Source organism: Pseudochaenichthys georgianus, chromosome 9 (assembly GCF_902827115.2).
Source record: "Pseudochaenichthys georgianus chromosome 9, fPseGeo1.2, whole genome shotgun sequence".
NCBI classification, from domain to species: Eukaryota; Metazoa; Chordata; class Actinopteri; order Perciformes; family Channichthyidae; genus Pseudochaenichthys; species Pseudochaenichthys georgianus.
The window spans coordinates 11,702,013-11,727,817 of NC_047511.1; the positions used below are offsets into that span (position 1 = coordinate 11,702,013).

The 25,805-nt window shown below is 42.4% G+C and overlaps 2 protein-coding genes across 2 annotated transcripts; both read left to right on the forward strand.

Moving 5' to 3' along the window:
• Positions 1-4,699: 4,699 nt before the first annotated feature.
• LOC117452228 (CCR4-NOT transcription complex subunit 6-like) lies at positions 4,700-25,805 on the forward strand. Its single transcript, XM_034090730.1, is given in 12 exon segments — positions 4,700-4,769; positions 4,772-4,816; positions 6,093-6,279; positions 8,402-8,487; positions 8,873-8,962; positions 9,123-9,191; positions 11,990-12,147; positions 12,797-12,951; positions 14,058-14,209; positions 21,520-21,747; positions 22,019-22,221; positions 22,928-25,805. Coding segments are annotated over 12 exon segments (1,659 nt in total). The 5' UTR covers positions 4,700-4,705; the 3' UTR covers positions 23,150-25,805.
• Positions 15,317-18,496, forward strand: LOC139434358 (general transcription factor II-I repeat domain-containing protein 2B-like). The gene is made up of 2 exons (XM_071204231.1): positions 15,317-15,838; positions 17,073-18,496. Exons 1-2 carry the CDS (start codon positions 15,317-15,319, stop codon positions 18,147-18,149), a joined length of 1,599 nt encoding a protein of 532 aa, XP_071060332.1. The 3' UTR covers positions 18,150-18,496.

Here is a 25,805-nt window from a genome sequence, read left to right on the forward strand (position 1 = left end):
TCGGCCTTGCCCTACATGCCCGGGCTTAATTGCGGGCGCTGATCCCCACCGCTGGTGCTTCGAGTGTTTGGGGCCCCGACCACACGGTGGAGGGCAGCAAACATTCTCCGTCCTGCAGTGCCTGTTGTGCGCTCCCGCGGCTCAGATTCCAACATCGCCTGGAACACTTCCAGGCGCATTCCGACAGGCTGGGCGGCAAGGAGGAAAAAGACGAGGACTTCTCGTTGTCTGCGCTTCTGGGTCCGGCGTCCACGAGGGTCCACCGCGCAGATCTGCCCATCAGGATTTCCCGCTGGTGATGGCCATGGATGCGGAGCGTGTGGGTCTACCGCTCCCCCCTCCGTTACCACCTAAACCGGTGAGCCGCCTCCGTCATGGGTTTTATGGCCCGGTTCAGCCAGCCCAGCCGGCCTTTGTTTCGCCCCCGTTGCCAGATATCTGGCAGTGTGTGGAGGCAACATGGCGGCACCCTCTGAGGACGAGGGCTCCGGTGGCGGGCATGGCGGATTTGCTCAGGGTGCACGGCCGCACGGACACAGCGTGTCCCAGGGTGCCCCCCCTCGATGAGAGCCTGGCGGCCCATCTGCTCCCTACAGGCAGCAGGTTGGGCGGAGGGGAGAAGACCCCTGCCCCCGCTGCCTCGTGACCGTGAAACGCTGGAGTATCTTGATATTCCGGCTCGGGCACAGCTGGCGGTGGCGGCCAATAATCTGGGCGTGTTAGGGATCTCGCTTGTCACCCCTCAGCAGGAAGCCCCCGCCTCCCCGTCTCAGGAAGACCGGAGTGATTATTCGGACCGCTGCATCGGGCAGGGGGGGGGGGCTGTGGGTCAGTAGGTATCTGACCCCCGGTGGACATAATGCGGTTATGTTTTTTCAACAACCGGATGGGAGGAAGTGGGGGGTGTGGTGGATGTTAGCCAAAGCCGGTCAGGGGCAGTGTGATGGGTCGATGTTGTTGGACAACAGGACGGTTATGCATCGGGGCTCCACCCACTGTACCCATAGAGTCGAGTAGAGGGCGGAGCCTGTGTGATATATAACAGGGGGTTGTGTATTGTAACCCTAGTTATATAAGCACAGGCGGAGCTGTCCACCTGGGGGCCCTGTCTTTCCTATGCCGCTCGCTGAAGAGGGTGTAGGACAGACCTGGGCATTGTACGGCCCGCGGGCCAAATACGGCCCGCGGGATGATTCTGACCGGCCCGCGAAAGATTACATGATAATTAGAAAATAAAACATATTTTCTAATTATCTTATGGGTGGACTAAAACCGCATTGCTTTTATTTTGAAGCCCATTTATTCTCACAGTGCACGCAATCGTGCACGTCAACTGTGCACGTGAAATGCGTGTCTACCTTCCTTGTCACCCCTGAAAAATGCGAAAATGTCGGCTCATGCCAAAAAAAGGAAAGTGGATGCCGAAAGCAGAACTTTCAAACAAATATGGACTACTAATTTTTTCTTTACTGAAGTCAAGGGTAAACCTGTGTGTTTGGTTTGTGGGGAGCATGTCGCCGTGTTTAAAGAGTACAATTTGAAACGGCATTACGAGACGAAACATGCCGCGAAATACAAAAACTTGACTGATGCCGAACGAGCGCGGACATCAACGGATTTACTAGCAAAGCTAGAAAAAACAACAAGGCTGTTTTACAAAGCTGCATGCAGACAGAGATGCAGCGACCAGAACCAGCTTTGTGATAGCCCACACAATCGCCCAGAACAGTGAGCCATTCTCGGAGGGGGAGTTTGTGAAAGAGTGCATGGTCGAGTCTGCAGCACTGCTATGCTATGCCCAGAGAAAAAAGAAGCGTTTGAAAACATCCCGCTGTCCCGCCGCACCGTGACGAGAAGGGTGGAGGACATCGCAGAGAATCTGGAGTTTCAGCTGCAAAGTGAAGTGGGAAGCTTCGACTTTTTTTCTTTGGCTTTGGATGAGAGCTGTGACATCCGTGACACAGCCCCAGCTGCTCATATTTCTCCGGGGGATAACGGCGACTTCAAGCTTACGGAGGAGCTGGCAGCAATGCGGCCAATGAAAGGAACCACAACGGGGAGTGATCTGTTCACCGAGGTAAACGATGTCCCGAATTTGACAGGAAAAAATGTTGGGCTTTTGAAAAGAATGCAAGATAAAGTGAGTGAACTCAACGCAGAGCAGAAATTGGTGTTTATACATTGTATTATTCATCAGCAAGCGTTGTGCAAGTCAGTGCTAAAACTTAGCCATGTGGTTGATGTTGTTACTACAACAGTTAATTTCATCAGAGCGCGAGCATTAAAGCACAGGCAGTTTGTTTCACTATTGGAGGAGCAAGAGAGCGAACATGGTGATGTCAGGTACCACACAGCTTGTCAGATGGCTCAGCCTGGGCAAAGTGCTAAAAGGTTTTGGGTTCTGAAATCAGAGATAAAAGAGTTTTGTGAGATGAAAGGCAAAACCATCCCAGAGCTGTCTGATAAGGACTGGATGGCAGATTTAACATTTGCTGTTGATGTGACTGCAATGATGAATGCACTGAACACACAACTGCAGGGCAAGGGCCTTTTTGCTCATGAAATGCAGAGCCATGTGAAAGCCTTCATGACAACGTTGCAATTAATTTCAAGGCAACTAGAGTATACACAAGTCATTCAACTAGCGAATCTGCATAACGAGTTTTACTTTGGTACTTTAAGTATATTTTAATACAATACTTTTGTACTTTTACTTGAGTAACATTTTGAATGCAGGACTTTAGTTGTATCAGGGTATTCCTACTTCTGGTATTTCTACTTTTTGTTAAGTACAATATCTGAGTACTTCTCCCATCTCTGCCATTTGGTGGACTGTCTGCCCCCAGAGCCACACATGTTTACTTTTTATCAACACTAGACATGTGAGGAAAGCCTTCTTTACGTCTTGTCTCCGTATGCTAGTGATATGAGCCGTTGCCAGCAGGCTCTACAGTTTATCTGCCTGCAGCCGCTCACTTGTGACCCCTGAGTGTATAGACAAATTATGTAAGTCTTCTCCAAACCTCCAGAGTAACCTAATGGCAACTAACTGCATAATATCAGGCCCCCGTTGCCAACCTCTTAAGCTCGTATGCATGCTGTGTACAAGTCGGTGAATAATAAATAACAAGTAATGCAATAGCACGTGCCCTTGAGCAGGCAGCAAACTGACAGCAGGGGAGTTTAAATAACGCTGGCTGGTTCCTGGTAATAGAGTAGATGTGCTAGGCTACATTAGGCATAAGGACGAAGTAAGAAATTATAACTTTTTTTGTCTTAAAAAACTTGAACTTGATAAGAAAACAAATCAGATAAAGGTTTTTATTCATTTTCAACAACATTAAGTTTAGGAATCCTTGTTCCAAAGGCTTAGATACATCCTTTTCTTGAAGTACAGGGCTGTAGATAAGAGTCAAAATTATAATCAAACCCAGTTCCAATTAAGTTGCAAGTCTAGGTCAAAATAAAAGTGACTCCAGTTCTGTTGAAGGCCACAATGTACATTCTTTAGTTGGTCGGATTTAATTCTTTATAGACCTTTCAAAAAACGTGTGAAAAAAACCCAACTGTGACGTAAAGGTGGAATTTCTTTCATTTGTTTTCGTGTCTGGTTAAGCTAGGCAATATGGTTTAATCAACATCACACTTTTACTGAGATCATACTAGTATTTATACATGGTAAAAAATTAAAACTGATGCCCAATCCACGGTAACATTGTAGAGCCAAACTCTGCGCACATGTAAATAATACACTTGTAAGTTTAGATTAGAAGTACAACATCATACTACTCCTAATATCATACATTTATTAACCGTATTAGTAGTTTCTAAGGCAAAACTTTTGTTCTGATTCCAGTTTGTCCAATGAGAGGTTTAGCTGAAAATCTAAGTTGTATATCTCTGTCAATGTATTATGTTGGTCATTGGGGTTGCTCAATTAATTCTATTTCAATCGCAATTATGATTTTTGCTTGCAACAATTATGAAAACAACCTAATCAAAATAAAACGATTATTTTTTTTAATTAATTTTTGTATTTTTTTTCAGTTGAATTATACTTAACGTTCGGGGTAAGCAACTGTTAAAACATACGGTTCAAATTTTTTTTAATAAATGGATGTTTTCAAAGTAAATGGATAATCGTTTTTAATAATCGTGATATCAATTATTGACCCAAATAATCGAGATTATGATTTTTGCCATAATCGAGCAGCCCTATTGGTCATTGAAGTGACGGCTTCATTTGCTGTTCAACTGTTGTTCACGTTTTAAAAGATCCCATCTATCTGTAGTACATTTCATATTTATGAACACACTTTATCAGTAAAATAAGCCAGACAAATGATTGTCAAATGAATCAATAAAAAATAGTTAAACTGGATTTCCAAAACATAGCTGCCACTTTAATATGTTAACAACCACTTGTGTAATTGATACGAGATTTATTTTTTATTTTTGTCTAAAAGCAAAAATGTTCATTAGTTACTATGTGTTACTATATTATTAGATTTTTAAATTAAATTGTTCAAAGGAATCTTAATTATTTCACTTGTTTTTTTGTTATTAAGCTTTATAATATGATGTTACTGTGTTGAATCCCTTTCACTGTAGAGTGCCATATCAGTGGCAGCTAATGTATGTTTTTCGCTGTCTTCCTTTAGATTGTAATATCTGTACATTGTGCTTGTTTTTCAGATTGATAGGTATGCCAAAGGAAAAATATGATCCTCCAGATCCCCGCAGATGTTACACCATCATGCCAGCGGAGGAGTGGCCAATGGGAAGAAGTCTTACTGGGCCGAGCTCGAGATTTCTGGTCAGTCTTACTATGTTTCTCTGAAACTGCTCCCATACAAAGAAATCCCAATGTGCTAACAGACAAACCGAAGGAAGAGGTAGCTCCTACTTTAAGAATCTAGTTTTCTTCGTGCTTGAATATCTAACAGTTGCATGCGCTTTTATTGTTATTAGACACTTTTTATCCCACTCACTCTGTATTCAGTGTCTTCAGATGCTGCATGTTTTTCAGTTTGTAGGATTTGGAAGATTCAAATGTGTGGTGTTGCAGGTCAATCAACAGAAAATAAGTTGAAATTACAGTCTACTTATCATTTGAGTGATTTGTTAGCAAAATGCCTTGCTTTTTCATTTTCTGATATTTTTCATTTTTGTTCAAATGACTAGAAGAAAATGTATCTATCTGCTGAAGAAAAACATTCAGCAGACGAGTCAAGGATAAGAATAACAGTTGCAGCCTACTGAACGCAAAAATAGATTTTCTTACGAGGATGTTGTTGTTTAAATGATTCCTGGTTAAGATCAAATCAAATCAAGTGTTATTTATATAGCACATTTTTAAAACGATTTTTGGTCGAGCCAAAGTGCTGTACATACAATAAAAACACTTTACAATAAAAACACTTTTTACAACAAATACAACAGCAAAAAAAAAAACACACACAGGGAGATGTCAGGAGTCGTGCTCCGCTCTGACTAGAAGGCCAGAGAGAAGAAGTGAGTTTTAAGTGTAGATTTAAAACCCCCTGGGCCCTAATAATTTCAATTATATTGTTTATTTTCCCAAACCTTTGAAAAGGACCACAGGGCGTCCTGGTTTGGACGACAACAGCTGAATGAATGTAGAACAGGAAGAGGAGTATTAATGGTGGTTAAAAGTCAATACAAATGCAGATCAGGTTCCTGCTTTATGTTATTTGAACTTTTATCTCATTAAATATGAATTACATATTAAATAGGTTTAATTCAGTATTTATATCTTCACTAAAGTAATGTCCCTAGAGTTCTCTGCTATAGTCTGGTTTCAGTGTCTCACAATGCTCTTGGTTCTGTTTCACGTGGTTTTCCATGATTAAATAAAGTCTATTTGGGCTGAACAACTGAATGTAGTTATTGTTTCTGCATGAAAATAAATGAAAGGGTTTGAGACTATACAGATATGCCGCAGTTCAGTCAATTTCAGTATGTCGAAGTGTGTTTGTTCGATTGATCACACAGCTAAAAATCTGTGTTTTTGAGTTCTGGAAATAATATCCACTTTTGAAGACAGTCCGTTCCCCTGTTTGCCTTCGCAGGACGGGTGAGGAGCCTGAGCCCCTCGTTATGGACCCTCACCCACCTGACGGCACTGCATATCAACGACAACAACCTGAGCCGCATCCCCCCCGACATCTCCAATCTGTCCCACCTGGTGTTCCTGAACCTGTCGTCCAACAAGCTCCGCAGTCTGCCCGCTGAGCTGGGCAACATGGTCTCTCTCAGGTAGACATCACTGACATCTGACTGACACACGGAACAGAAAGGTTAACCTGCCATTATGCTTTGTTGCAGAGCTTTTAAAGGTCACCTATTATGCAAAATCCACGTTTTCCTGTCTTGTATACATCAACATGTGTAAAGAATTCTGAAAGTTTCAGGAAAAAAGATTCGCTCTCTTTTTGTCCTGATCCATTTCTATAAAAACCTGTCTGAAAATGAGCTGATCAGATTTTGGCCACTTTGTGATCATAATGTTTTTTGGCTTGTGTAACCATTAGCCCATCACCAACCAAGGTTACAACCCCCCCCCCCCATCTAAAGTAACAGACAGAGAATCAGCACTTTTGAAACAGGGCTGAAACAGAGGGGATTATGGGACGCTACAATGATCTGTTTGGTATTTGGAGCCAGACACTTCAGAGACATGTTTTGTATATATCTGAAAACTATAATATATTGATGAAAAACAGTATAATAGGGGACCTTTAAGAATGGCTGAATATTCTGTGATAGGGCTGGAAGATAAGGATGAAATCTCCGTATTCATTATGTCATTTTAAATGTCAGTATGGGTTTACAGTATGATGTAAACTTTGTGGAAGTTCAATTGATGACACATTTTCCGATTTTGAAATACATTAGGATCTGTGTTTTTTAATCATATGTGACCCGCTCTATCGAAATCAGCGGAAGTCGCAACGGCTCATTTAAAAAATAAACGTGGATTTACGTAAAAACTATTTTTTCGGGGTTCGGGTGTTTTGTTTGATTTTAAACAAACAAAGTCTTGGCTTTCAGAATATGAAACTTTTTTTTCCAAAATCACACGATGAATACATGTTTTGAAGCTTGTAAAGGGACGAAGACAGGCACCTCTCACTCGCAATCTGCTCTTCCAGCAGCGCCTCCCTCCGGCTGAAATTATGAATGTAAGAGTATAGTAATCGTAGATAACACGGCAGGGTCCGTTACAGTTTGTTTTCACCTGATTTCAATTAAACAAAGTCTTGGCTTTCAGAATATTAAACTTGTTTCGTTAAATTCAGATGATAAATACAACTTTGAAGCTGTGACAGCATAATTACAAGCGGAGAACGGAGTAACTTAACGTCACAGCAGGGATAACAACAGCCTGTTTTGGGAAACACACACACACGCACAGTATACACACACACACTCGCGAGCTTCCCCTCCAAACGAAAATAGCTTCCCCTCCAAACGAAAATATCTTCCCTCCGTCCCTCCGTCCCTCCTCTTTGATCATTTGCTCCACTAATAATCAATCAGATCGATGGATTCCAGAGAAGAGAAAACTTTGAAGGCCTTTTTCTCAAAATGAGGACTCGGTGACAGTCATTATATAATGTGACATATTTTGCTTAATATTTGGAGTACAAAAACAATCCTGATATCATTAGAAAGCTAGGAATCTCCTCTTTCCAACAGTGTATACACCTCAAAATGTGTCTTCGGGTCAATGCGACTGGATTTCGATAGAGCAGGTCACCTATGAATTGAATACCTTACAAAGCAGGGTTCTTGATCATTATTATTAGGTAATTATGAAGGTGTATTGGCTTCGGATAAACTTCAGGACAATAACAGTGGATTTCTCCACTTTAATTACATACAGCGGTTCCTTAGTGGCTGAGATTAACATTAATCCAAATATATTTGTCTTTTATGACGGACTTGTGTGAACACTAAATATCTAAATGTCGTTTAATTATGTGCCCGCTCTATCAAGCAACCCTATGCTGTAATTATTCATTCATTTAGTTTTTGGTTATGATAAATATGCCAGGGACAGGACACTTTTACACAAAGGACCAAATCTTTCTAATGACTGTAGGGGATTATGTGCGAAAAAAGCCCAAATCAAAGAACAAAAGTGATCAGAGGCATGTGACATTCATCAAACCTCAGAGATAAAAAGGAAAATAATGATTTTAGCGAGTGGGAGTAGTTATCCCACAGGGACTCATTTAAGTGACAACTTAGGAAAACGTGATCGATGTTTTGACCGCAGTGATGATACATCAATGACAAGGAATTACTGCATCGTTAAGACAAAGTTGTGAAAGACAGAAATCAAAAAGGTAAATGATGTCTTGTTTTCTTGCAGGGAATTGCTTTTGAACAACAATCTTTTACGAGTTCTGCCTTATGAACTCGGGAGGCTTTTCCAGTTACAAACCTTGGGGCTAAAAGGTGAGGCTTTTTATTTGTATTATATTCAGTACATTGCAATTGATATTGCAATTGGGAATGATTCGTGACATTGATGATTTTAGCATCATAGTTCTCATTGTCACTGAAATGTATTAAATGATTATGTTGTGTTTTTTTAAGCAAACAAAAAAAATCTGTTTTGTTAAGTCTAAAGAACATGATTTGTAGACCAGGATGTCTCTGAAGCTTCAAATGACTTCATTCAATACCAAATGATATTCGAACACATAGTTAGCCAAATAGTATTCTTCCTGCGGTTTGAGTCCATATTAAAGTTTGGCTAAAATGTAGATCGGTCATTATTTCTTTACAGTACTTTCCTAGAACGTATTGTCAGGTAGTTTATGATATGATTGATTTGCAGGAAACCCTTTGTCCCAAGACATCCTCAATCTGTACCAGGAGTCGGACGGAACCAGGAAGCTTTTGAACTACATGCTCGACAATCTAGCAGGTAAACGGCTGCTCCCCCTCCTCACCACCCGGCTACTAGAACTCATGCATATTTAACCTGCAGTTAATTGTAAACCTGAGCAGGTGTGAGATAGCAGGTACACCACTGTGTTTGTCACAGACAGTGAGCACTCACACCTCCCCCCCCTCACCTTCTACAGTGCACCCAGAGCAGCTCCCACAAAGACCGTGGATCACTCTGAAAGAGCGGGACCAGATGAGCCCCTCAGGTACGTTCAGCGGGGTTAAAGGGGCCCTATTATGCTTTTTGGGGTTTTCCATTTCCTGTCGTGTGTTATTAGGTTGTATGTAAATGCTCTGCAAAGGATAACATCTCTGAATCTCCCTCAGAGAGAGTTTCTCAAATGGAATAAAAACAAAAAGGTTACATTTTTTAGACAAAATTACATTATTTAATTGTTAGTAGTAAAAGCCAGAAACACTCCCTCATTTAGCTCAAAAAACAATCTTCCCTCGGTTGTGTTTGCTCTGTGATGTCATGAATGAGCCCTGATGTTTACATAATTGACTCAACAAAGAACATATTCACAGGTCATGTTATGGCAGAGATGTTAGATCGTATGGTTTCTTTGAGTTGCTAAGAAGGAATAAACACACTTTTAGAGTGGCTTTTTAAGTATTTAAAAAAAATAGTTTGGCTGCTCCAGAGTTTGAGTGGAACAAAAAATAGAGAAACATAATATTTGTGTCATACCTTCCTTATACTACAGTATATACTGTAGGTACCTGGTAATGTTCTTTTACACTTTATTTTACTATGTTTTACTATTTCGTTTTATGTATCATTTGTAAGTAATGAGCTGCAGCTTTTGCTTAATAAGCTTAACAGGCCATAAACAGACCTGCAACCAATCGAGTTGCAGGTCTGTTTATTTATAAAACATGTTTTGTCACAGGTCACAGTGACCTTGACCTTTGTCTTCTACATTTGTACTAGGTCATCCTTAGCCGCGTTCACACTGCGGTACTCTTCCCACAAAGGTTCATGCGAGCTTAGTTCATGATCGCGTTCACACCAAAAAGAGCCGGTACTAAAAGTAGTTCATGCGAACCTTTTAACCCCCTCGAAAGACCCTGCTAGAGAGCAGGGACTTTCGAGCGGCTCTTTTTTGAGAAAAGAGCTATATTCCTGATTGGCTGGGCGAATTGCAAACCACGCCCCGTAAAACTCCCAAAAAGTTTTTGGGAAGCTGCCATTTTATTAGCATTATTAGCATTAGCATTAGCCCAGTGCAGAAACGCAGAGAGACTAACTTATGGCAACACAAAATAAAACATGGGAGCGGTGGAGATGAGGAGGTGTCGGCGTTCTGGCGATTTACTCGGAAGGCTTCAGTAGAAGCTGCTGGGAGTCCCAGCAGCTTCTACTGAAGCCAGTCCCCAACTCCGGGGACTTCCGGCCGGGGACTTTGGGCGGCAGGATACGCCGTGAAGTGGTTTGCGGCCTGCCAGTAAACCCAAAGCAGAAGAAGAAGAAGTGACATCAGCGGCTTCATTTGCCTAATCCACCCCCAGGGACTTTTTCTGGTGTGAACGCGATCTGTACTTAGTTCATGAGAACTAAAGAGTTCGCATGAACTAAGTTCGCATGAACCTTTGTGGGAAAAGTACCGCAGTGTGAACGTGGCTCTTGAGTCTAAGTGGATGTTTTCTGCTAATCTGAAAATAATTCCCTCAAGGAATTTCTGAGATATCACGTTTAATAAGCAAAAAACTGAAGGACAGACAAGATAACTACATCTGTCTAGAGCACATGTGTCAAACTCAAGGCCCGGGGGCCAAATCAGGCCCTTGGTGGATTTAATTTCGGCCCGCAGGATAATTTCTAATTACTATTAGATCTGGCCCGCCGGTATATTGCACGCACACCTTCACTCAATCCTGAGGGTCTCCTCGGCTCAGAGCCTGAGCCCAAACATTGATGAACCTGCACCCAAGATGAGACGCCAAGTATCTGCTTGAACTGCATCACAGAGCAGCACACTGAGTTTACATGTTTCCTTCTGCACTTTGTTTCTTGAGACAACACGGCATGTTTGTTTTTCTCTTTGAGGGAAATAGTTTTGTTGAAGCTGCTGTTGGCCTGTGGAAAAATTTAATCATAAAGGCCCTGACACACCAAGCAGTCACCAGAGGACTAGCCGACGCTGAAGTCGGCTGTTGCCTGGCCGTGTTCTCCTGCGTTTTGGCCATGTGTCGCACGGGAACACACCGCACCGACTTCAGTGCATGAGTGGCAATAACTCTCCTTACCAGCAGGCGGCGGTAGTGTGTATTCGTCATTCAAAAGAGGCAACAACCGGAAGACAGAGAAGAAGAAGAGTATCTTTTCTCCGTAATATCATACAGAGCTGGCCTCTCCTGGATCAAGGTGATGAGCAGGTCTTCGTTTGCATCATTCCAGATCGCCATGATGAGATGAAAATGAATAGCAGTCTGTGTGTGCCTTCTTAAATCGTTTGTTTACGTCCCTCACTTCCGCTTCGCTTCTCATGCACTGATTTGCTAGCTGAACAGCCAATCAGAGTGATTATTTGGTCCGACTGCCAGACCCGATGCATGGCCGATTCAACATGTTGAATCGGCCATGCATCGGGTCTGGCAGTCCAAATAAGGTGTGTCACGGTCGACGGTGCGGGACACACCAACCTGACTACGGCGCCGCGAATGCCCGACAGCCTCTGACGGCCTCTGACTCCCAAAATCGGGTTGGTGTGTCAGGGCCTTAAGAAATGACTCCAGAGAAGCTGCAGATAGAGCCATAAGAAATGAATGCAACTGATTATTTAATGTTGTTTTTATAGGCAATCATTTAAGCTTTGTTAGTTCCAGGTTTAATATCTGCAATAAGTTCATTTCAATAAGTTCTGCAATAAACATTGAAACAGTCCGGCCCTCGACGAGTACCGATTTTTTTTATTTTGGCCCACTGTGTATTTGAGTTTGACACCCCTGGTCTAGAGTCTATATTCTAGACGATAGTCATTCTTTAAATGTTTGTCTACAGCTGTGTTCACGGTCATGTGCTACAACGTTCTGTGCGACAAGTACGCCACCCGACAGCTGTACGGCTACTGTCCCTCCTGGGCCCTCAACTGGGAGTACCGGAAGAAAGGCATCATGGAGGAGATCACCAGCTGCGACGCTGACATCATCAGCCTGCAGGTGAATGAAGCAGACGTTGCTTCAATGATTTTCCAGAGAAAAAGGAACAAATCAGACGATATATATATATATATATATTTGTTTTTTAAAGTGTTCAAAAAAGCAAAACGATGTGTCTTAGAAGAGCATGTTGAATGGGTTTGTTATTATTTCTCAATTCTATGTATTCGTTCATTAGGTACCCGAGTAAGAGTTGGTCTGAGCTGCAACTATTGTATTATTTGATTTAAAAGAAGTATGAAAATATATATATACATGGAGAGATGCATTTTATTTACGCAAAGTAAGGCTGTGGCAGCGGGGGCTTCCATTAAATATGCAGGAATGTTGTCATAAACTTAAGTATTGTACACATTGCCACGAGAGGGTGTCAGGGGTTCACCAAACTCTACGATTTTAATGTTTTGGAATTATCTGACCAAAATTCTTAAAAATGAGAACCAAAAATCTGGACCTGCTGATGATGATGCTTCAGGAAAACACAAAAGGATCCCCAAAAGAATAAACACGATTTTGGTTCCTTTGTGAAAAGGAAAATATGCCCCCCCCTCCTGATTCCAGGCCGTTTATATTTGGCTCGTGCTCACTCCTCTACACATGCGTTTCATTGACTCTTTTAGGTGACATTTCTTGCCCTGTGTGTCTGCAGGAGGTGGAGACAGAGCAGTACTACACCATGTTCCTGGAAACACTAAAGGAGCGCGGCTACGATGGATACTTCTGCCCGAAGTCTCGTGCCAAACTGGTTTCTGAACAGGAGCGGAAACACGTGGACGGCTGCGCTGTGTTCTATAAGACCGAGAAGTGAGTTCACAGAATATGCTTTATTCAATATATGTATACAAATGTGTAGATTTTGATATCCAAGATTTCTTTCTGCGTTAAATCCATTTTAAAATGACTCGCCACATATTTGGTCTGACTGGATACAGTCAGTTGTGTGAGAGGACTACTCAATTGTATGAATGGACTTTGATTCTTGAAGTTAGATGAAAAGATACTACTGAGCAACTGTTCATGAGGTATAAAAGAAATCAGCAGCCATCCGTTAAAGAAACTGGAAGTTTGAGTGCAGATTTAAAAAGAAACAGGTTCATGTATCAGTGTTACATGCACGATAATGCCCCTAAAAGCTGTAATTAAAGGCCCTTTGCACACCATTTACATGCACACAAACCTATGTAACATTCTACATGTATGTACAATCTGCTTCTGCTCTTTAACAGGCAACTTGTTGCTTTAGCAAAGCTCTTCTCCAAACTTCACAATGGAAATATAAGGTTATTCTGGGGTCAGCACTGTTTGAATTTTATCAGGGGAAATCTGCAGATTACTAAGGACTGACAGAACCCAGGTAAAACCTCCTAAATCCCACCACTGAGTAGAAAGCAGAGGCCCCCCAAACAATGGACAAACTAGATATATAGAGCCTAATTGCATTAATGTGGTTGAATAATGATCTCGGGTCTAGTTCTGAAAGTCTTTCTGGGCCAAAACTTTAACTTTGAATAATCAGTGTTGGCCCTGCCAGTACATACAGTGGCAATGTCTCAAGATTTAGCAAAAATACACCTTTATAACATACAGTAACACAAATACTACAAATCCACATAACAAACAATCAAAACCGAAAAGGTGTCGCCACTTATTATTATTTAAATATATGTTTTTTAAGTAAAAAGCGCCGCCGCTATTTGTATATAGGGAAAACACTGATAATACATTGTGTTTTAATCTCTGACAAAAAAACTCTTATTGTTGAAGGAAACGGGGAATATTAATAAAACAGCTGATTTAATGCTTTCAAATGGTATTGTATGAAATAAAGCAAGCACATTTTACATCTGAAAGCAGGAGACTTTACACTGAATACTTTCAATATTAATGCTGCTTTATGGATACTCCTGCAGGTTTACTTTGCTCGAGAAACACACTGTGGAGTTCAACCAGGTGGCCATGGCCAACTCTGAGGGCTCCGAGGTCATGCTGAACCGCGTGATGACCAAAGACAACATCGGGGTGGCCGTCCTGCTCGAGGTCAACAAGGACATGTTCTCCGATGGTAAGAACCACTTTTAAAAAACAAAGAATTTGACATAAATATCCCTAGGCCACACTTTTTAGGCCTGCAAGTCGTCCAACTTCACAGAAACATCCCATTTTTGCCCACCGGGGGAGTAAAGAAGTATTTTTTGTGTTTACCTATTAATATGTCAAATATATTTTTTGAATTTAACATGTCATAACAAGTTCACAGAGCTCAAGGAGACATCTTCATTGCTTTTCTTGTTCAACAGTCCACCACCCAAATACAGCAAATCCTGATCCTTATAACTGAATACACAAGTAATCAATACAGTTAATCCACTTATTGACCCTCAGACATTTGTAGCTTAAAGTTAAACTGTTTAAAAGTGTTTTCGTTTTGTAACATTGATACAAGGATCCAGGGTTTAGCTTTAGCAAAAGTAGTATAGCCAAAAATACATCTATATTGTTGCAGTCACCTTATGATCAACAATCTGACAATATTTGTTCTAAATAAATAAAAGTAACATGGGAAAATCTGCAATGACTTTGTCACAAGGTGTCAACGTCGACATTAAATGTCCTTCAATGGATTGATATGGGATGAGAAATCACTGTTATATGTAAATATGTGTAAAGAATATTTATTTTAGTTGAATAAACATTTCATGTTTTTCATGTGAGCCTACCTGAATGCGTGCGCAGGCCCACAGTATATAAGGTGGCTACACCCCCCGACCGTCATCCTTTTTCTCTTCAGCGAGCAGCAACAACTGAAGCTAAACGTGAGAAGATAGATAGAAGAAAGTGAAAGAATGGACTCACCACTCCTCGAACATCGGCCTTGCCCTACATGCCCGGGCTTAATTGCGGGCGCTGATCCCCACCGCTGGTGCTTCGAGTGTTTGGGGCCCGACCACACGGTGGAGGGCAGCAAACATTCTCCGTCCTGCAGTGCCTGTTGTGCGCTCCCGCGGCTCAGATTCCAACATCGCCTGGAACACTTCCAGGCGCATTCCGACGGGCTGGGCGGCAAGGAGGAAAAAGACGAGGACTTCTCGTTGTCTGCGCTTCTGGGTCCGGCGTCCACGAGGGTCCACCGCGCAGATCTGCCCATCAGGATTTCCCGCTGGTGATGGCCATGGATGCGGAGCGTGTGGGTCTACCGCTCCCCCCTCCGTTACCACCTAAACCGGTGAGCCGCCTCCATCATGGGTTTTATGGCCCGGTTCAGCCAGCCCAGCCGGCCTTTGTTTCGCCCCCGTTGCCAGATATCTGGCAGTGTGTGGAGGCAACATGGCGGCACCCTCTGAGGACGAGGGCTCCGGTGGCGGGCATGGCGGATTTGCTCAGGGTGCACGGCCGCACGGACACAGCGTGTCCCAGGGTGCCCCCCCTCGATGAGAGCCTGGCGGCCCATCTGCTCCTACAGGCAGCAGGTTGGGCGGAGGGGAGAAGACCCCTGCCCCCGCTGCCTCGTGACCGTGAAACGCTGGAGTATCTTGATATTCCGGCTCGGGCACAGCTGGCGGTGGCGGCCAATAATCTGGGCGTGTTAGGGATCTCGCTTGTCACCCCTCAGCAGGAAGCCCCCGCCTCCCCGTCTCAGGAAGACCGGAGTGATTATTCGGACCGCTGCATCGGGCAGGGGGGGGGGCTGTGGGTCAGTAGGTATCTGACCCCCGGTGGACATAATGCGGTTATGTTTTTTCAACAACCGGATGGGAGGAAGTGGGGGTGTGGTGGATGTTAGCCAAAGCCGGTCAGGGGCAGTGTGATGGGTCGATGTTGTTGGACAACAGGACGGTTATGCATCGGGGCTCCACCCACTGTACCCATAGAGTCGAGTAGAGGGCGGAGCCTGTGTGATATATAACAGGGGGTTGTGTATTGTAACCCTAGTTATATAAGCACAGGCGGAGCTGTCCACCTGGGGGCCCTGTCTTTCCTATGCCGCTCGCTGAAGAGGGTGTAGGACAGACCTGGGCATTGTACGGCCCGCGGGCCAAATACGGCCCGCGGGATGATTCTGACCGGCCCGCGAAAGATTACATGATAATTAGAAAATAAAACATATTTTCTAATTATCTTATGGGTGGACTAAAACCGCATTGCTTTTATTTTGAAGCCCATTTATTCTCACAGTGCACGCAATCGTGCATGTCAACTGTGCACGTGAAATGCGTGTCTACCTTCCTTGTCACCCCTGAAAAATGCGAAAATGTCGGCTCATGCCAAAAAAAGGAAAGTGGATGCCGAAAGCAGAACTTTCAAACAAATATGGACTACTAATTTTTTCTTTACTGAAGTCAAGGGTAAACCTGTGTGTTTGGTTTGTGGGGAGCATGTCGCCGTGTTTAAAGAGTACAATTTGAAACGGCATTACGAGACGAAACATGCCGCGAAATACAAAAACTTGACTGATGCCGAACGAGCGCGGACATCAACGGATTTACTAGCAAAGCTAGAAAAACAACAAGGCTGTTTTACAAAGCTGCATGCAGACAGAGATGCAGCGACCAGAACCAGCTTTGTGATAGCCCACACAATCGCCCAGAACAGTGAGCCATTCTCGGAGGGGGAGTTTGTGAAAGAGTGCATGGTCGAGTCTGCAGCACTGCTATGCTATGCCCAGAGAAAAAAGAAGCGTTTGAAAACATCCCGCTGTCCCGCCGCACCGTGACGAGAAGGGTGGAGGACATCGCAGAGAATCTGGAGTTTCAGCTGCAAAGTGAAGTGGGAAGCTTCGACTTTTTTTCTTTGGCTTTGGATGAGAGCTGTGACATCCGTGACACAGCCCAGCTGCTCATATTTCTCCGGGGGATAACGCGCGACTTCAAGCTTACGGAGGAGCTGGCAGCAATGCGGCCAATGAAAGGAACCACAACGGGGAGTGATCTGTTCACCGAGGTAAACGATGTCCGAATTTGACAGGGAAAAATGTTGGGCTTTTGAAAAGAATGCAAGATAAAGTGAGTGAACTCAACGCAGAGCAGAAATTGGTGTTTATACATTGTATTATTCATCAGCAAGCGTTGTGCAAGTCAGTGCTAAAACTTAGCCATGTGGTTGATGTTGTTACTACAACAGTTAATTTCATCAGAGCGCGAGCATTAAAGCACAGGCAGTTTGTTTCACTATTGGAGGAGCAAGAGAGCGAACATGGTGATGTCAGGTACCACACAGCTGTCAGATGGCTCAGCCTGGGCAAAGTGCTAAAAAGGTTTTGGGTTCTGAAATCAGAGATAAAAGAGTTTTGTGAGATGAAAGGCAAAACCATCCCAGAGCTGTCTGATAAGGACTGGGTGGCAGCTTTAACATTTGCTGTTGATGTGACTGCAATGATGAATGCACTGAACACACAACTGCAGGGCAAGGGCCTTTTTGCTCATGAAATGCAGAGCCATGTGAAAGCCTTCATGACAACGTTGCAATTAATTTCAAGGCAACTAGGCAGCAACAATCTCGAACACATGAAAACCCTGAAAGAAGTCAAACCATCAGCTGATCACCGGCACAGATACTCATCCATGTTAGGAGCACTGCATGATGAATTTTCAAGGCGTTTTCAAGATTTCAAAAAGGTTGAGGATGAAATGCAGCTGGTTTCCTCTCCCTTTACCTGCAGTGTTGATCGTGCACCCACTGATGTTCAGCTTGAACTCATTGACCTGCAGTCTGATTCACTACTGAAAGAGCACTTTAAGTCAGCATCACTGCTAGAGTTCTACTCTGCTCTCAAGGAGGAGAACTTTCCAAACATGAGGAGACATGCTCAGAAGATGTTGGTTCTCTTTGGATCCACCTACACATGTGAACAGACATTCTCAGTCATGAAGTTTACCAAATCCAGGTACAGATCCTCTCTCACTGATGAACATCTGTCAGCTGTGCTTCGCATCTCCACCTCAGACATTCAACCTGACTTTGATGGACTTGTTAAAGCTCAACAGAGACTGGATTTCTCACACTGAATGAAAAAAAAGAACTGAAGAACACTAAAATGTGGAAATATAACAAGTGAAATGGGACACTTGATCTTTTTTTTTTCTTTCTTTTTTTGCGCAGTTCTGAAAACATTAAATGTTTAATATAGGCATGTAAAGTCAAAAAGGCTACAAAACTGGGACACTTTTCTTTACACAGTTACACAGTTCAGTGATATGTCTTGTTTATTTTGGCTACAAAGATGATGTGATGTCTTTAGAAAGCTAAGACAATCCTTGTTTCAATAGTATATGAAACTCAAAATGCCCTTTGTTATTAATGTGACTGAAAATGTTTATCATTTTGGAAATTCTATTTGAATAAATGATATTTTTGAAAGCTAACCTCACCTTTTTAATTGCCAAATAATAACATACACTCTTACCAGCGGTCAAAACAATGCCATTTACTGCTTTTTATATAGAAATAAAATGTATATTATGCATAATTGAGTTCGGCATTTTGGCCCGGCCCTCCAAAATATTTTCAGTTGCTCATTTGGCCCCCTGGGAAAAATAATTGCCCACCCCTGGTGTAGGATGACGGTCGGGGGGCGTAGCCGCCTTATATACTGTGGGCCTGCGTGTGCATTCAGGTAGGCTCTCCCCGATTGGCTGGCTACGTTTATGCAACTCAGTATGTGAATGCACGCATAGCATGATAGAGAGTAGTACCCATAGAGTCCAGTAGAGGACTCCGCCTGTGCTTATATGACTAGGATTACAATACATAACCATACTTGCCAACCCTCCCGATTTTCGCGGGAGACTCCCGATTTCATTGCCCTCTCCCGGTTTCCTCCCGGGGTCATTTCTCCCGCATTTCTCCTGATTTCTGACAAAATCAGATTTACTCAGGACTGTTTCCACTCCGACTTTAATACAGCTACACCATTGTTTGGTTTCCATGGTAGCGCATCTCTTTAGCAGAATCGACAACACGACCCTCTGCTCACTCCTTTCCTGTAAAATACAGGTCCAGCTCACACATATCAATCAATCAATCAATGTTTATTTATATAGCCCAATATCACAAATGTTACATTTGTCTCAGTGGACTTCACAGTTTGTACAGAATATCAGTATGACAATACGACACCCTCTGTCCTTAGACCCTCACATCGTATAAGGAAAAACTTCCGGAGAAAACCCACAGTTTAAAGGGAAAAATGGGAGAAACCTCAGGGAGAGCAACAGAGGAGGGATCCCTCTCCCAGGACAGACAGACGTGCAATAGATGCCGTGTGTAAATTGAAAAGATAATACATTTGAAACATAGGTAGTCCAAATGTTTGGAAATGCATGTGTGTATAATAGGAAGATGAATCCACGAGGATATTCATCCAGGACCTATGATCCAGGACCACAGCCACGACTCAAGATCCAGCGCTCGCGATCCAGGACACAGGACCGCAGGATCATCCATGACTCCGGATCCCAGCGTATATAGACACCAAAAAGAAAGACATTTGGGGAAGCTGGGTTAATCGGAACATGAGAGTACACAGGTATAGACAGAGAGAAGGAAGAAGTAAGGTGTCCCCCGACAAACTAAGCCTATATCAGCAAAACTAGTGGCTGAATCTAATCAGCCCTAACTATAAGCTTTGTTAAAAAGGAAGGTCTTAAGCGCACTCTTAAAAACGGATAGGGTGTCTACCGCTCGAACACAAACTGGAAGCTGATTCCACAAATGTGGAGCTTGATAAGAAAAGGCTCTGGCTCCCATTGTACTTTTAGAGACTATAGGAACAACCAACAACCCTACATTCTTGGAACGCAATGCCCTAGTAGGACAGTAGGGTATAATGAGTTCTTTAAGGTAAGATGGCGCCTGCCCATTAAGGGCTTTGTAGGCGAGAAGAAGAATTTGAAATTATATCCTGTGTTCTATAGGGAGCCAGTGTAAGGCAGCCAGAACAGGAGTAATGTGGTCCCTTTTCCTAACTCTGGTTAATACACGAGCTCCAGCATTTTGAATCAGCTGAAGCGACTTGACTGACTTCTTGGTACACCCTGATAATAAGGAGTTACAATAATCCAGCTTTGAAGTAACAAATGCATGGACTAGTTTCTCTGCATCGTTTTGAGGCAAGATATGCCTGATTTTTGCAATGTTACGTAGATGGAAGTCGGCGGTCCTTGAAATTGATTTTATGTGGGTGTTAAAGGATAAATCCAGATCAAATATAACACCAAGATTCCTTACAGTCTCACTGGAGGCCAAATTAATGCAATCCATAGTTAGTATATCTTTAGATAATTTGTTATGTAGATTCTTCGGGCCAAGTACAATAACTTCAGTTTTGGTCTTGTTTAACATCAAGAAGTTTAAGGTCATCCACGTTTTTAAGTCCTTGAGGCAGTCTTGAATTTTATTCAGATGATTAATTTCATCAGGCTTGATTGATAAATATAGTTGAGTATCATCCGCATAACAATGAAAATGTACAGAATGATTCCTTATAATATTGCCTAATGGAAGCATATATAATGTGAACAAAATAGGTCCGAGCACTGAGCCCTGTGGCACTCCATGGCTAACGTTGGTTTGCGTGGAAGATTCATCGTTAACACGTACAAACTGAGAGCGTTCAGATAGATAGGACCTAAACCAGCCTAAAGCGGTTCCCTGTATGCCAACTAAGTGCTCTAGTCTTTGCAATAAGATATCATGGTCGATAGTATCAAATGCAGCACTGAGATCGAGCAAAACAAGAATAGAGACACGTCCTTTGTCAGAGGCTATTAGAATGTCATTTGTGACTTTAACCAGAGCTGTCTCTGTGCTATGATGTGTTCTAAAGCCAGACTGAAAATCTTCAAATAAATCATTGTTTTTTAAGTAATCACACAACTGTTTTGCGACTGCTTTCTCAAGAATTCTTGAGAGGAACGGAAGATTAGAAATAGGTCTATAGTTGGCTAAAACCTCTGGATCAAGGTATACATATGCTCCATCAAGGATGGTGCTACAGGCTGCAAGGCAGTGCACTTACCACTACAATAAGCATGTTAATGTTAATCTAATACAGCTCCGGCGATGATCCACTAGCACCCCCCCGCGGTGGTTTTGAAATGCTCCCGATTTCTGAGGTCTCAAGGTTGGCAAGTATGTACGTAACCCCCGTTCTTCCTTTTAATGGTTTTATTTTTACAGTGAGAGTAATTCTGAGTTTCTAAAGTTGGATCAGCGCTCTGTGCTTTAGTGTAATCAAACTTGCCATAATAAGACCATGTTAGGGTTTTTTGGGGGGGGTTTCTACATACAAATGTGACTGTTGAAAGTTGAATTTAATTACACAGTTTTTTCACTCCTTAAAAGTCTTCATAATCCAATGTTCTCCTCTGTTTTCAGGCGTGAAGGTGCCACAGGAGAGGCAGCTGATCCTGGTAGCCAACGCCCACATGCACTGGGACCCCGAGTACTCGGACGTCAAGTTGATCCAAACCATGATGTTCCTGTCGGAGCTGAAGAGCATCGCTGAAAGGGCTTCGAGCTCTATGGCGACCGGCTCGCCCGCCTCCGACCCGTCCTCCATCCCCATCGTCCTGTGTGCTGACCTCAACTCGCTGCCCGACTCCGGTACGACTGTCACTCTTACAGGAACCTTGGTTCAGTATTGTTCTGCTTGGATATTACAAGTCTATGTTTTGTGTGAAAGTGACCAATTTGGACAACAAATCCAGAAATGTGTCCAGCATTGAGCGAGCAAGCTGCAGCTGCTCCACCGTCGGCAATATAATCCTTTGGGCAATCGTCCTCCGTCACAGTTTTTATCCAAATATATAGATATTTGCTTGATTACTGTGGTACTCCTTTTGAAATAAAAACGTTACCTTTTTCAATAAACCAGGTGTGGTGGAATTCCTGAGCAACGGAGGAGTGGCCGACAACCACAAGGACTTCAAGGAGCTACGCTACAATGAATGTCTGACCAACTTCAACTGCAACGGCAAGAACGGCAACTCAGACGGAAGCATCACACACAGCTTCCAGCTGAAGAGCGCCTACGACAGCAATCTGATGCCTTACACGAACTACACATATGACTTTAAGGTACCGTCTGCCTGAGAGCTTGAACAGCTAATTGGATTTTCATTTTCCAATGTAGGCTGCACAGTGGTAGACTTCTAGATGTATTTCTCCTTTAGCCACAAGCGGCCATTGGTCTGGTAGATTCAGTTATGTTGAAAGTTCTGTTTTCGTTGAGTATTTTTGTTATGGGATGAAAAACCATGAACATTGCTCTGTCTGAACCATTACCTTCACTACAGTGCTATTTGTTCTGTTAGTCTTGTGGTTACCGCTTTGCTTTCTTATGACGCATGCAGGCAACTGTCGCACATTCCTTTACATTTCCTCGAGTTGTTTCATCAGTAGCAATGGACTTCCCCCTTATTCAAAACCTTAAACCAGGACTTCACTGATCACTAATTTACATTTATGTCTGTAAATAAATGAAAAATCCAAACACATTTCTATTTTACTATAAACCGAGGGCAGTGAGTGGAGATTAAATGTCCTTCACACAGATCAAGGCTAGCTATTTTCCCCTGTTGTCAATATTAGCATCTTATTATTTGCATGCATTATGAATAAGAGTAAATCTATTCGTTCAATACAAATTCAAGAAAAAGCGTTTTATTCTAATGTGTGGTCTGAAGTATCTAAAGTATTCAGTCTCAGTGTACAGAGTCTTTTTCGTCACACATGGGAACATATTGCCCCCCCCTTAAACTCATATCACATGTTGTCTTTGCAGGGTGTGATCGACTACATATTCTTCTCAAAGACCCACATGAGTGTCCTAGGCCTGATGGGGCCTCTGGACAGCCAGTGGCTCGTCGACAACAGCATCACCGGCTGCCCCCACCCCCACATCCCCTCGGACCACTTCTCCCTGCTGGCCCAGCTGGAGCTGCACCCCCCCCTGCACCACCCGCTCACCCCCCTCAACGGGCTGCACCTGCCGGTTCACAGGTAGTGCTGCCTGAGAGAGCCTCCCCTTCAGAACACTGCCCCCCTCCCCCTTCTGTACAGATTACTGCTGATGTTAAAACTCTGACACCATCCGACCCGAGACACACTTCTAAAGGAGTGAAGTATTTGCCCGTTTGTTGCTCCTCTTTGTGTTTTTGCACACTGTAAATGTTTGTTTTATCTCATGTTCTCCTCTTGGAAAGGCTTCATACCAAATGTTGGGCTTGGGATGAGGTTGCTATGGTAACCCCCAATGTCAATTGTTTTTTTTGCCTTATATAATACCTGCTTGTTGATTCTGCTCCTACAACAAGAACCCTTTAACTTAAACTACCCACTTTTTTAAAGAAGCACTCAACAAATGTCAACAGATTTGACATTTGACAGAAGTTTTTAGAGTAAAAAGACAACATATTGCTAATGCTGCACCACACGTATGATGTGTGGAAGTCACGAGAACCTGCGATCACTCCTTAATAAACTGACATGTTTTTTAACAGAAAGAGAAACACTATAAACTGAAAGTTGGAAATGTTTACAAGGAGGTGAAAGCTTTGTTTACAGCAGCCGTTTTTGTAAACAGAGGTCTATATATTTTTTAATGTGATCAGCAGAGAAATGCCAAAATACTTATTTCAATAAAATTAAAATGTACAATGTTAACAAGTACTGATTGGACATTTTTAAAGTGCTATGTGAATGCATCTTAGTTTCTACATTCACTTATATGATTTTCTTTCCTTCTATAACACTTGAACCTCCCTTTTATCATTGCTAAATATTATAGTCGCAGAGGTATTATTTGCAAACAGTGAGTTCCTTGCAGCATGATGAAGTAATACAATTTGTTCAGTCAAAGTTAGAGCTCAAATCCCAAATAATTATAAACATTGCAAACAAATTAGCCACCTACTCTTTAACAAAAATTGTTTAAGACATTACATATATTTAAAGTTTAAACACAATCCTGACCAACAATATACTTCATTCAACAACTTACTATCTTAAAAGAGTCCCATATCCCCTCACCTGACTGGTCAAAGATTCCCCCTAAAATGTGTGACTTATGCTCTTTCCACAAAGAGAAACATTTATTTCATTGTGCAAGAGAAAGAAAAAAAAACTTCCTGAGAAGGATCTTCCAATTATTCCTGACCAGGAGCCGAATGTATTTCCCAGAAGCTCACCATGAGATTGGTTGTTGCCAGATTCCTGTTGACGTTGTGTTTCTGTCAGATTATTAGAACTACTAGCCCTTTTATGTAAATTGTAACTCAGGGCTATGCTATGCATCCAACATTACCTCTCAAACTGAACACTCAAGAGTCCTGTCATAAGAGCAAAACCAAACGGGAAGCTATTGGTTTGGAATCGTTTATAAAGCACAGGTAATATATGTACTTGCATACATATATGTTGTCAAAAAAAATCTCACACTGCTGCTGCATTTTCTCAAGTTTTTAAAAATCATAACTTGAGTTTTCACAAGGTGCAACAAAAAATTCAGATAAATATGTTTTATTTAATGTGAGATGATGGGATAAAGATAGCAAAGGTAGGGCTGGGTATCAATACTGATGCAGTAACTGATTTTCAGTACCAATACAAGAATTACTTCAATATTTGAAGTAATTCCCAAATGTTGAGTGTTGACTGGTGACATGAGGTAATTAGGGTTAGGGCAGGGCAGCAAACAAAAACAATCTTTCTTTTTCACTTTATTTAATTTCTTCCTGCACAATTGGAGTAAGATGCTTCTGCAATCCAAGCAGACAAGCACTTTGATTGAGACATGCAGCAGGTGGCAGCACAGGGACATGCAGGGCCTTGTATTAGACGAACACCAGTAGGAAATGTTGGGACCATTGATCTCAACACAATCAGACAAACCCTAAATAAAACTCAAGTCTTTTGATTTAAATCAGCAATAATTTGACTAAAGAATTGGTAAAAGTTAACAAATCTGGTCAGACATTTGATGCCAGCTTTCATTGATTAACATGTCTCGATATCGATTGGTACAAAAGGAAGTATTGAGGTTTGATACCCAGCCCTACCCATGCAGAAGGACTGATCTCACACCGAGGTGTCCTTTAAACTGTGATGTTTTGAAATGGAATTAGTTAAATAAGTCAAAAGAATTTGCTCATTTTGGGATAAATTATGTAACCTAAGCTTTATAGCGCAGACAGATGAGTTCACCCGGCGTGGACGGGCAGTATCAGCTTTGCTTCATTTGCACATGATTTGATGCTCACGCTTAAGGATACTCCTATACTTGTGAGCATTTCGAGGCCTATACTTCACTCCTAAACTCAACAGACCTTTTCTGATTTTGTACAACAGCTGTTCATAAATGAAATAGCATTTCATTACAGGTGTCTTTCACATCTGTTAAGGTAATGTACCCTTCTCAGATAAAGGGGCACACAAATCAAAGATGTACCTGGTGTTAAACCTTTTTTTTCTTTGCTCGGTGTACTTGTGTGAATACCACCTCCATACTGTGGAGACAACACTGGTCTCTGTCAAACTTTGTTTTTAAACTACGGGCATTTTTTGTCTCAAACAAACATGCAGTCTCTCAATTGGTACTTTGTACAACTCAGTATTACCAAGTTTTTGAGAAAAAAAGATAAATGTTCTAGGTTTTAAAAGCA